Source organism: Pseudochaenichthys georgianus, chromosome 7 (genome assembly GCF_902827115.2).
Source record: "Pseudochaenichthys georgianus chromosome 7, fPseGeo1.2, whole genome shotgun sequence".
In the NCBI taxonomy this organism is placed as follows: domain Eukaryota; kingdom Metazoa; phylum Chordata; class Actinopteri; order Perciformes; family Channichthyidae; genus Pseudochaenichthys; species Pseudochaenichthys georgianus.
This window is the reverse complement of record NC_047509.1, coordinates 20682689-20695310: the sequence shown is the minus strand read 5'-3', so window position 1 is coordinate 20695310 and position 12622 is coordinate 20682689. Positions and strand designations below refer to the sequence as shown.

At 42.9% G+C, this 12622-nt stretch overlaps 1 protein-coding gene across 1 annotated transcript in view; it reads left to right on the top strand.

The window, feature by feature from the left end:
• The window catches only part of LOC117449293 (adenylate cyclase type 6-like), a 31837-nt gene that overhangs the window by 12202 nt on the left and 7013 nt on the right, over window positions 1-12622 (top strand). Inside the window, 13 exon segments of the mRNA XM_034086878.2 lie at window positions 5882-6031; window positions 6469-6590; window positions 8184-8295; window positions 8567-8694; window positions 8855-9013; window positions 9090-9231; window positions 9606-9734; window positions 10943-10960; window positions 10962-10972; window positions 11238-11385; window positions 11498-11595; window positions 11739-11826; window positions 11973-12089. Coding sequence (XP_033942769.1) covers window positions 5882-6031; window positions 6469-6590; window positions 8184-8295; window positions 8567-8694; window positions 8855-9013; window positions 9090-9231; window positions 9606-9734; window positions 10943-10960; window positions 10962-10972; window positions 11238-11385; window positions 11498-11595; window positions 11739-11826; window positions 11973-12089 — 1422 coding nt within the window.

The window sequence follows — 12622 nt, the reverse complement described above, 5'->3', positions numbered from 1 at the left end:
TCTAAACAAATGTGGTACCATGTTGTCACCAGCAGACATTTTCCCATTTTGAAGTTAACTTTTAACATTTCTTTTACACTTGTCCCTGTCAACGTGAAATGGTGGCTGTTGGTTAATGTTGTGCTTAAAATAAGATGGAAGCATTAGGAGCTGAAATGTGAATTCCTGGACGTTTAGCTCACACAGTTCAAGGTCCAGACTCCCTCACACAGTTCAAATCTGTGAGAGCAGCCAGCAGAGGAGTGAACGCAGCGGCTGCTCTGTGTATTAGGCGAATTAACCACATCTTGTGGTCCTGCAGCCGCCGTGCTGTAATTGCAGCTGGGCCTGTGAGGGTGTGAGGGGGCAGGAAGTGAGGGGTCAGTGAGGACACAGCTGGGAGGAGAGGGTTGTGTCCATCCCCCCCCCCCCATCCAGCTGAACCTGGACCACTGACAAACATCAGCACGACTTTATCTAATACAATGAGGCATTTCATAATAATGAAAGTCTTAATTAAAACATTGTATCTGGTAGATCATCATTTAAATGAGGAAATGGAAAGGCAGTGGACACCTCGTGTTGCCATTACTGAGGCTACTACCCATACTACCATCGCTCCCAATGCTACACAAATATTCTACTTGAACTGTTTATATATGAAAAGATCTATCTTTTTTTTCTATATATATATTTGACTTAATGGTTGCGTTTTGCTGCATCCTTGACAATACTATTTTTCTGATAACAATTAAAACTGATGATATTAATAACAGAAAGCGATAGAAAGCAGATCCAACACACAAACTGAACATAAATATTATGGGAAGTTCGACATTTTAAAGACAAGATGTACAATTTGAAATTTAAATTAAAGTGCATCTGTCTCTTAAAACCTGACTCTCATTTAATGTAAGATCATTTTTAGGCTGTCCCTCTAGTTCACAGACACTGGGAATGTTTGGGAAAAGAGGGGAAAGGGACAAATTATACATGTCCTAAAGCAGACCTTAAACCCAGGAAGCTGCATGGTGAACTACAGCCAAGTGGACTGAGCCACAAGAAAGTAAAAAGGCGGCTACAATGTGAGTTCATGTGACCCTGCTGTTTTGATTTAGGGAGCGGCCTTGTTCAAAGCTATCAAATGACAGTGTGTCTCTTATACACTCCCCTCTTTTACTATTATGTTTTCCTCTGAAGTCTGTTACTGAAAGATCTTTTTTAAAGTCAGTTTTCAGGCTCCACAGATACAGTGTCAGCAAAGATTGGTAAAATCAGAGCCTGCCAGATGCATGTTGTCCTTATTGGAACTGTTGAACTCAAGATAGCCAAGAGTGCATTTAAAGCAGAGTTATTGAACCAGAAGGATAAATGAGCATTATGATATTTTTGTATGTGAGGAAAGTCATGCTCATCAAATTAGACAAGCGTAGGTGGTAGTTGTAACTGGTGGTTGCAGTTTGTTTTCCATGATTGCTGGGAGATTTTGTCCTCATGTTTGGACAAAGTTTATTTGCAAGTATTAATTTGGGATCTGTTTTTCTGACAGATGTGCGGCTTGGGTCCAGCTCTATTTAGCTTTACGGAATTTGCTTCAGCGTTTCACAAAGATTAAATCGGGGCCTCTCTGGTCGCCTGAGACCAATTTTGGTTTGGACCGAGCCGTGACGAAAAAAAAACAAGGCTCTAAATCCAGATGGCAGAAACCCAAGATGGCAAAGACAGGCACCCCAACCCATCTGCAACATTTCACTTTATAAGGAATGACTTCTTTCCTATGTCATTAGTTACACATCATAGTAACCCCTGATTAAATCCGGACTAATGCAACACAGTCTCAAAGTGTTGTCTATTTATACCTCTCTGGTACCAAATGTTATCTTTTCAGGCTATGAAGAGCACTATGTGACTGGGCTTTGACTTCTATCTCTGTAAGACATTGTAAAAGCTCCAGATGCCTATCAAAGGTCATGTGCTGGAGAGAAGCCCCCATGTCAACAGCAGTCAGGGTCCCCAGAGCCAGTGTTTCGACTTATAGGATGTAGCACTTTGGCCTTTTAAAGTTTGGACCTTGGCTTCAGTGTAGCTCAGAGTTGATGGGATATCTCGCAGACATTAAAATACTCCAGGATAAATCAAAAAAATGGATCACGTGGAAATTGCATTTATTTATTAACTGACACTGTCATACACTTACCTCTTCTCACTGTCATAGGACTTTATATAAGTTACAAATTGATCAACATGTGACCACCTTAGCTGTGCAAACAGAAAAAGCTGCTACAGTTGCCTATGCTAAAGTTTCTTTAGACTAACATAAATACTTACTGAATGGGCCTTGGTGTGAAAAGCTAATTTGTGCACATGTACATTCCAGCTGCCTGTGCGTGAGGGAAGTGTCCAGTGGGATATTAATAAAGACAGAATGGATTTGCTGTGTGTTTGCCAAGCCAACATCTTTTCCATCCCCTTCTATCATTTGTTCTTTAACGTGTTATCCGCCTGCCTTACTTTATAAAGCACCTTGCTGGGAGCCGCGCCTTATAAGCCAATGTTTGGACTTCTTTTAACTTCACCGCCAAGAGGGTCCTGCTTAAGTAAATGTCGAGCAAGGCCCGTTTTAAAGAGCCAAACCTTTGTAGGAACAATGTGGAAGATACTCAAAGTCCAGCTTAGTGGTTAGAAAGAGAGTGGGGTTGTGCTAATGAAGAGAAGCTTTCTCTGCTCTCCTCACATTACTGTTAGCAGAGGGAAGTGTCAGAGCGGCCGTGGGTCGGTGCTGGATTTGCAGGCTTGGGTGAAATAAGTGCAGCAAGAGACACAACAAGGATCAAAGAGCTGCCAGTCTAAAAGGAGACACACACCGACTGACACACACTTGCATAGCCAACACACACAAGAATTATTCAAAAGCCTCTGTGAATGTTTCTGCCTCTAATCTCCAGACCGTGTGGTGACTAAGCAAAACTTGGCATTAACACAATCCCCACACTGAAGTTTCACCTATTCAGAACTACCAGGCTGTCATCTATTGAGCTATCATCCAAGATGTAGTCTGTCAATTGTTGATCAGCTCTAATACTGCTTGTCCTGAACGCACAGAACTTGCTAATATGTTTTGGCTTTTAGGAGGTTTCAATACTTAAGATGCTGCTCCTGCATTGGTTTTGCATTTCTGAATAAATGTGAATTCCAGGAATACTGTGCTTCTTCCTGTGCAACGAAAACATAAATCCTGCATGTGGGATCCAATTAGGCTTCTTTCAGACCAACTACATGTTTGTTGACAAAATATCCAAACAATTTGATCAGAATGTCTTGACCTTGATTGAAATGCGAGCGCTCTCGCAAAGAAAGCGGAACTGGCTGAATAAAGATGAGTGTGTTTCTGAGAAGCAATGTCCTGGGAACTACAGGTCCTACTACTGTGTCTCAGTCAAGTTACAGCATATGGTTCACTTTGTTCAGAGCCATCTGTTTGGGGTTCATATGGTCAAGTTATATCATGGACCTTCAAGACTAGAGTGCCAGGTCGCCATTGGTGGTCTAAACAATGTAAATGCGGGGCTTATCAGGATGCCCTGGTCTCACAATGAGTTCTGAACACAACAGGATAATAGCTCATTGAGCTACAGTGCGGCACAAATTCAGTGTTGCACTTGATGAACATTTGCTCACCCAGTCATGTCAAGAACAAGAGTGCAGCCTGCTGTATAGGTCCTTACACCTGATCTCCAATAGCCAAATGATGAGGTGTCTCACACCCCTCGACAGCTTTGATATAAATCTTTAAAAGGTTAACTGACAGCCGGCATCAACCATTCTCTGTCATCCTGCATCAAGGAGTTCAGGAAAAAGTGCTTCTTGTTCTTTTTCAAAACCTGTTTGAAGGGACATAGATGCCTTCGTACCTCTCAGAAATAAGAAATTAGGATACATTTCGGACGTTCTGTTGTTAGTTCTTGACTAATGTTGTTGCTCTCTGCCTGCTCTTCAGGTCCATCAGGGTTTGGTAGTTACCCAATACATCAAAGCATGTTTGCTTCTGCACCTGCTAGCATAGTCTGTGTTTCTTTCGCTTACTGCTGTGTTTCTAATGTAGTTTGGCCATTTGTTTTCAGAATAGGAGCTACCAACGACTCTCTTCAAATAAACAGTGGAATTTGCCTGCCTCTGTCCAGTGGTGATGGTGTTGTATTGCAAGCACACGTTGTTAGATTGTCTTTGTCTTGTTGTGACAACAAGGGGTGAGTTATTGTGTTTACAGAGTCAACTTCAACTCAGCCACTACACAGGGCCTGGCAGCACTCAACACGTTTGTTTGAGTCTACTTTCATTTTAATCAATGTGTGGATGCTAAGCTAGTTCTTTTATACTCCCTTTTAAGAGCCATTCGTGAAAATATGCTGTGTATGCATGTATACTGATAATCATCCTCTATCTGCTGTTCTCCATCTCTCTTCAGGCGTCTTTCTCATGAACACAACTTACAAACACGCACACAAATACACACTGGTTTGGCAACATACTAGCCATGGCTCAGATGTGCTGGTACTGGTGATGATATTTTTCATTTTCTCCAGTTTAGTCATAATGTTGTTACAACAACTTGATTTAAATTCAGCCTGTATGTGCGTGCTGGGCCCGCATGTCTTTTTCTCATTATTGATGATATCATCTTCAGAGGAAGCACTCTGTGTTCTGGTCGTGGGTCAAGTGACTTTCCCAGGGTGTGTGTGTGTGTGTGTGTGTGTGTGTGTGTGTGTGTGTGTGTGTGTGTGTGTGTGTGTGTGTGTGTGTGTGTGTGTGTGTGTGTGTGTGTGTGTGTGTGTGTGTGTGTGTGTGTGTGTGTGTGTGTGTGTGTGTGTGTGTGTGTGTGTGTGTGTGTGTGTGTGTGTGTGTGTGTGTGTGTGTGTGTGTGTGTGTGTGTGTGTGTGTGTGTGTGTGTGTGTGTGTGTGTGTGTGTGTGTGTGTGTGTGTGTGTGTGTGTGTGTGTGTGTGTGTGTGTGTGTGTGTGTGTTGCATTTCTGATGTTCAGTTTGGACTATTGAGAAGAGCAATCACTAACAGACTCGGCACACGCATCAAAAACACACAGGGTCAAACAGAAAGTGGCTGCAGCTGCAGCGCGGAGGAACGTTTTTAAGGACGATGACCCTGCAAAGCTAACTGTACACTGTGTCTTGACTTCTTTTGCTCAAGCCACAGATAATGTCATTCTAAAGTTTGTTTCTCTGCATTCTTTGCGCCTCATTGTTCAACCGACATACCTCACTGCACTAGGTACACACAACAAAGTTACATTAGTGGCTGCTTCTGATTCTCTCCATCTAAAATTGAACATTCGTAAAATGTAGCTCTGCTTTATGCTACTTTAAATTGCTAGATTGAAACAATAAGAAGCTGTTTTGCACGATCATATCTGTTTTAGCGCCTAGAAGAAATATTTTTGTATTACATAATTAATTAATCTGCCATTTTTTTTCAATTTTGAATGGATTCCATAAACTCAATGTAAAGACAACATTAACTTTAAGCTCAAGAAGAAGCATAAGTAACAAAAAAAACTGGATTGACACTTGTCACGTCTCCCCGGTCTGCATCACATTGAACCCTCTGGGCTTCCATTCTGCTGTTTCGAGTGCGACGTGAGGAAAATGTCGTCTTGCAGAGTAACCACGAGGCCACGCTTATCGTCTCTAACCAAATCACATCTAATGGCCCCTCAGACTTTGAGGAATTCATTCTCCTTTCAGTAAATCCTATGACAGAGAGTGTTATCAATTGCGTTCATTGACCTCACCCAGGTCGGGCGGAGTTCACTGTATTCACTGTATTCCTGTATTCCTGTGATATGACATGTGCATGCATTTCAATCTAGTCATGTTTGTGTGTTTTTCAGATCAGTGCTAATGTGCTGATTTTCCTGTGCACCAACATGATCGGGATCTGTACGCACTACCCTGCTGAGGTCTCCCAGAGACAAGCCTTCCAGGAGACGAGAGGATATATCCAGGCCAGACTGCACCTGCAGAGGGAAAACCAGCAGCAGGTACACACACACACACACACACACACACACACACACACACACACACACACACACACACACACACACACACACACACACACACACACACACACACACACACACACACACACACACACACACACACTCGCATGCATGTTCAAGCAAATAAGTGAGGGAGGCTGTCTTGTGCGCATCCTGTACAAAAACTTAACACAAATGCAAAAGAGCAACAAATGGGTGTCTCCATTTTCCAGTCTAATTTATTTGTCTAAATGTTTGAGGTCAACAATATGCTCTAAAGTATAACACGTATCTCTACTCCTCGCTATTTGACTAACACGTACCCACGCAGCTGCCAACGAGGCAGGGTGACTCATTGAGCATTCTTAACAGTAGAAACTGATGAAAATTAATGGGCTCTGTTTTTTTCTTCTTTAATTTCTCTCCCTCTTTATCAGGAGCGCCTACTGCTGTCTGTGCTGCCAAGGCACGTTGCCATGGAGATGAAGGCTGATATCAATGCCAAGAAGGAAGATATGATGTTCCACAAGATCTACATCCAAAAACACGACAATGTCAGGTAAACACAAACAGATTCACATACATGCTTCACCACCACTGTAACACACGCTCGGAAACATGTCGGAGAGCTTTGCTAGCACCACTGGCTCTGACCTCACTCCGCTGACTGATGTGTCAGTTACAGAGTCACTCCAACAGCTATTTCCCTGACAGCATGTATTATGCATGTTGTTGTTTATTGACACTGACAGCACCGGCTGCATTAAAGATATTGACTTAGGTGCACTGCTGTGCTTTCTGTAGCAAATGATAGGAGGCAGACTTGAAGTTGGCTGCCCGTGTCTCAGCCCTCTCCACTGGGCTTCAGCCTCCCGAGTGAGAATCTCTCAGTGCTAAACAGCTGGTTGAAACTCTCCATCCATTAGCCCAGCCGGTGCTCTTCAGGATGTTGTAGGGATGGTGATGGAGGACAATGAAACGAGGTTGCAGCAGCAATCCTCTGTTAGAGGTGACCCAAATAGGTGCAGGTGATGTACTTAGTGAAATAATCTGTTGCGCTGCTGATGCTGCTCTACTAAGGTGTTCACTTTCAGGAACAATCCGTTATTCAAGTCTAAATCCTGCTGTCTTTTGTCCCAAAATTATGCCTTTTCTTTGGTATATATTTAATGTTGTCAGTCCTTATATGCTCCAAATTCTTATCTATATATTATCTATAAGTTAGACCTATATGGATGTTACTTTACCTGTAATTTACTTTGGCCCTTACAATATCTGTTAATTGGAATTACAAAATGAAGACTTTTACACTTTAACAACTTATGTCTGGCAATATAGGAAGTTTTGTTTTTGTATTCCCTTTCTTTTTTGTCAACCAGCACAATAGGGGTGAATTGATTTACTTGTTCTGCTCTCTTAAAGTAATATGAAAAATCCATACAAAATCTCCATCTTTCTCCAAAAACTATTTACTGGTCAGTAAAATCCACAGAACTGGCAATTCATTTTATTTGGCGCTATTCCTACAGTAAAATGTAGTTCCGGTGAAAGCTGTAACAGTAACAGCAGAAACGATAACTTGGATGAATAAAACAAAACTGCTTGCCAAAAGCAACATCCACTGCATAGCTAGACAACACGAGAACATGAAAATATGTTTGTGTGCAGATGTATGTGTGAGAACCCTTTTTAAAGATAATACATTGCATCATGGCTCTCAGCCTTGGTCAGGGTGGGAGTCGCAGACAGGGTCTGGTGGCTGTAATTAAGGGCCACTTCTCCCCGAGTGGATGACCTCACAGGACCAACAGCGCCATCTGTCGCATTCAACTGGAACTCTTAATGTATGCGGTGTCATTTATCCTGGCCTTTCATTGCTATCAAAAGTTAGCAATGAAAGGCATGCAGACAGGGGGAGGAGGAGGTGACCTACATTGGCCTAGAATGATGAGAGCCAGAGCTGAACAAATGTCTGCCTCTCTCCCTCCCCTGCACACATGGCAGCTGGACAGTGAGCAGACAGGCGCTAAACCATGCTAACTAACTCTGTACTTTATTGATTGATCTCATTCCCTGTCTCATTTGTCTTTCTTTTCCTCTCTGTTTGGATATCCCTCTCCCACACTTCCTTCCTCCATCTCCTCTCCTGCAGCATACTGTTCGCAGACATCGAGGGCTTCACCAGCCTGGCGTCCCAGTGCACGGCGCAGGAGCTGGTCATGACGCTGAACGAGCTGTTCGCCCGCTTCGACAAGCTGGCGTCGGTGAGCAATGAGCGAGAACCTGCCGCTGCCATTTTCACAGCAGAACTTTGAGCTACTGTTGCTTATGTAACCATAAGTATGGCAAAGGCACCATGATGTACTTGTTCAAAAGGGGGAGTTACTTAGGCATTGTGTAAAACATCAATTACACAATGTTCAAGCTGATGAGTCATCTCAATTTTGCATAAGAAGTTATTTATTTGGCATGAGCATGCTGTGAATTGGCTGTAATGCAAGGCTTTTTAGTGTGTGTTTGTGTGTTGCTGTACAGGAGAACCACTGCCTGCGTATTAAAATCTTAGGCGACTGTTACTACTGTGTGTCCGGACTGCCTGAGCCCCGGGCTGACCACGCCCACTGCTGTGTCGAGATGGGAGTAGACATGATTGAGGCCATCTCGTGAGTCAAACCCACACTAATGCACACAAAGATCAACACACTGAAAGCAACAACAAACACCCTTACAGTTTCTTGCTTTATTTATGGAACACAGGGCACAGAAGAGAAGCTGTGAACCTGAGCGTGACACTAGTTTTTTGTTTACAATGTGTGTCTACAGGCTGGTGAGAGAGGTGACGGGCGTTAATGTGAACATGCGGGTGGGCATCCACAGCGGGCGCGTGCACTGTGGGGTGCTCGGCCTGCGCAAGTGGCAGTTTGACGTCTGGTCCAACGACGTCACGCTCGCCAACCAAATGGAGGCCGGAGGGAAAGCTGGGTAAGCCCCTCCTAATCTACCACTGTTTTCTCCCATAGCTTGTTTTGTTTCTTACACACTGTTTGTTTGTGTGTAGGCGTATCCACATCACCAAAGCCACACTACAGTATCTGACCGACGACTACGAGGTTGAGCCAGGGTTTGGAGGAGAGAGGAATGCTTATGTGAAGGACAACAATATTGAAACCTTCTTGGTGCTGGGCTGCAGCCAGAAGAGGGTGAGTTCACACACACACACACACACACACACACACACACACACACACACACACACACACACACACACACACACACACACACACACACACACACACACACACACACACACACACACACACACACACACACACACACACACACACACACACACACACACACACACACACACACACACACACACACACACACACACACACACACACACACACACACACACACACACACACACACACGTCCTTGATTACCTGCTTGACCTCCTCAGAACTTCACACTAGTGCCATATTTCACACAGACAATATAATGGCTTGTCACCTGGCATAGAAGACCTTGTTTGTCAGAGCATTAACTCTGAAGGGGGTTTCTTCACTTTCAGAAAGAGGAGAAAGCCCTGATGGCCAAGATGCAGCGAGCACGTGCAAATTCTGTCGACGGACTGATGCCACGCTGGGTGCCTGACAGATCCTTCTCCAGAACCAAGGAGTCCAAAGTCTTCAGGCAGATGGTGAGAGAGACACACGCAGGGAGCACTTAGCGGAGCACATGGCCCCATTTCTTCTTGTCTGTATCAGATCTATTGTTTCGTCCTCTCCACTCTCTGAAATCCAATCTAGAATAATGATGTACTAGTAGAAGTAGTAGTTTTATTAGATTTTTATATTATATATAAGAGGCCTAACTGCCTTTGTCCTCATAGTATCTCTGAAACTATATTTTCCGTCCTGCTTGGCTCCAGGGATTGCTGTGGCTGTCTATAAATTGTTAAAGACATGTGTGCCCCCCACAGGATGAACCGTCATAGCTTAAATTATCCCGTTGGGTTTTCCTAAGCACCTTCTTTAGGGAAAATGTTAAGTTTGATTTACACAAAATATTAAAACCAAAATAATGTCATTCAGACTCAGCTGCACTTTGTGATTAGTGCTAATGTAACAAAACTATTTTTGCAGTATTGCTTGCAGGTGATAACAAGTTAAACAACACTCCTATCATTTTAAACTTTGTATTTCATTTCTCAATAACACCCACAATAATATATCCTGTTTATTTTACGGCAATTAGTAAATGTAATCATGCTAACCCACTTAACCAAGATGCCAAAGATTGTTAAAAGTATACAATTGAACCATAAGCGTGTTAGCACTATTATCATGAGTAACTGTTCCTAAATGCAGCCTCATAATGCTAACAGTAGGTACACTTGTTCTGAATTGAAATGCTTGAAAGTAAAACATGTGTACTGAACTGTATGTAAGGTAAAGCCTTAAGGAGACAATAAGAGGGTGAAGAGAAATATTGACCTGTTCCCGTCAAACAGAGTACCAACAGGTCTCTCAGGGGTTTCCAGTGCAACATTCACTACTGAAGCTCATCCGATGTGGACGCAGCTGCAGATATTACTCTCATTTCCTCCTTCTCTTAATGCTACGTGTCTCATTTCCTTGTCTTTCCTAAATGTTCCCCCTTCTCCTTCTCATTTTGTCCTCCTCATCTCAGAGGGTTTGAGCCCCAGGGGCAAAGAGGGTGTAATTTGAAACCTCCGAGCATTAATTAAAACATCAGTCTGGCTCTCAGGGATTAGCTGTGCAGATGTCTGAGTCTTTGTATATTTTTCCCTTTCACTGTAGCTACACAATAAGCCCTCCTTTCACTTTTGTGCACTTTCTCTGCATTTTTGTCCTTATTCCCACTCTCTGTGTTTGTTTTTCTCAGGGCATTGATGAAGCATCAAAGCAAAGACAAGTGAGTATTTTAGTTGTTGTTATTAGCGTGGCTTTCGTTTCTAGCGCTTGACTGGCAGATTGTCACTGTAGTGGTCTTGCTTTAGAGCCCACTGTTGGTTTTATACAGTCAGATTCAACCCGGCGCTAAAACCATATTAGCTCTGAGTCATCCTGCCTGTCACAGCATAGGCCAATTCCCTCACACACACACACACACACACACACACACACACTCACACACAGATACAAACACACAGTGACCTCTTGTTCCATCTGCCTCATAGCCGCTGTGCTCAGGAGGCTCTGAACCCCGAGGATGAGGTGGATGAGTTTCTTGGACGAGCCATCGACGCGCGCAGCATCGACCAGCTGAGGAAGGACCACGTCAAGAAGTTCCTACTCACCTTTACGGACATCAACCTTGAGAAAAAGGTCGGTATTTGATTGGAGTTGAAATTCACCATAATATATAATCAAACACGCACACATCTTTCTCTTTAATTGAGCTACAAGGAAACTTTTCTGATTGACTTTTCATTTCCAGTACTCCAAAAAGGTAGATGATCGGTTCGGGGGCTATGTGGCCTGCACACTCCTCGTTTTCTGTTGCATCTGTTGCATTCAGATCATCGTTTTCCCAAAGTAAGTAGCCCTCTCCAAGAAGTTGCCTTTCCCAGTTTCCCAAGTTATTCTGTATTGTGAGCAGGAAATGTGCTCATGATTAGTTTATGAGGATGTAATGAGAGTTATACATCCTAATGAGCCTGTGTTCTCCTCTTCCGCAGCACAACACTTATGCTCGGTCTTTACATCAGCATCTTCATCATCCTCGCCAACATCCTCTTCATCTGTGCCATCTACTCCTGCATCAAAGTGAGAAACAAATGTCCTCTCCACTCACATGATTGCGCTTGCAGATATATCTTCAGATAAGAGTCATTGTCATATGTCTTCAGCCAGCATCACTAATGTTATTAACTCTCTCTTATCTGATCTTGTCCTTGCTGTATGTATTCAAGCTCTTCCCAGCTGCCTTGCAGACTGTGACCAAGAAAATAGTCCAGTCTCGTGCAAACAGCACTCTGGTGGGCGTCTTCACCATCCTCCTCCTCTTCATTTCCTCCTTTGCTAACATGGTACGGACTACAGCTCTTCATTTTGTGACTTTTTGTACCCTGTAACAGCTGTGATTGTTTGTTTCCCGTTGACCCCTACATGGACTATAGAGAATGGAATGACATATCTGCCTCAGATCCATTTGTCTTTCTTTCCATTCATCTACATCTCAGATGTTTTGTGTAAATACTTGTCTTTAGTATACTTTTTTAATGCTAAATTGTTTCTTAAAAATATTAATGTTTTATCATTTTACCTACTATTGCATTTAAATTGTTTATGTTCGCACCACCAGATACCAAATCAAATTCCTTATGTTTAAACGTACGTGGCAATAAACTTGATTCAGATGTTGATGGTTAGATTTTGAAAGTTTACAGAAAATCTTGCACTGGTCTGGTATTTTTTAAACGTTTGCCTAAAGCTGTGATTAATCATAATTCGTCACTGTGACAGATTGGGTGACAGATCTGAAACAATTTTTAACCATCAACTTTTCATGTTTATCACACTAGGATTGCATTTGTGCATGAGTATACTAAAACAAAACTTT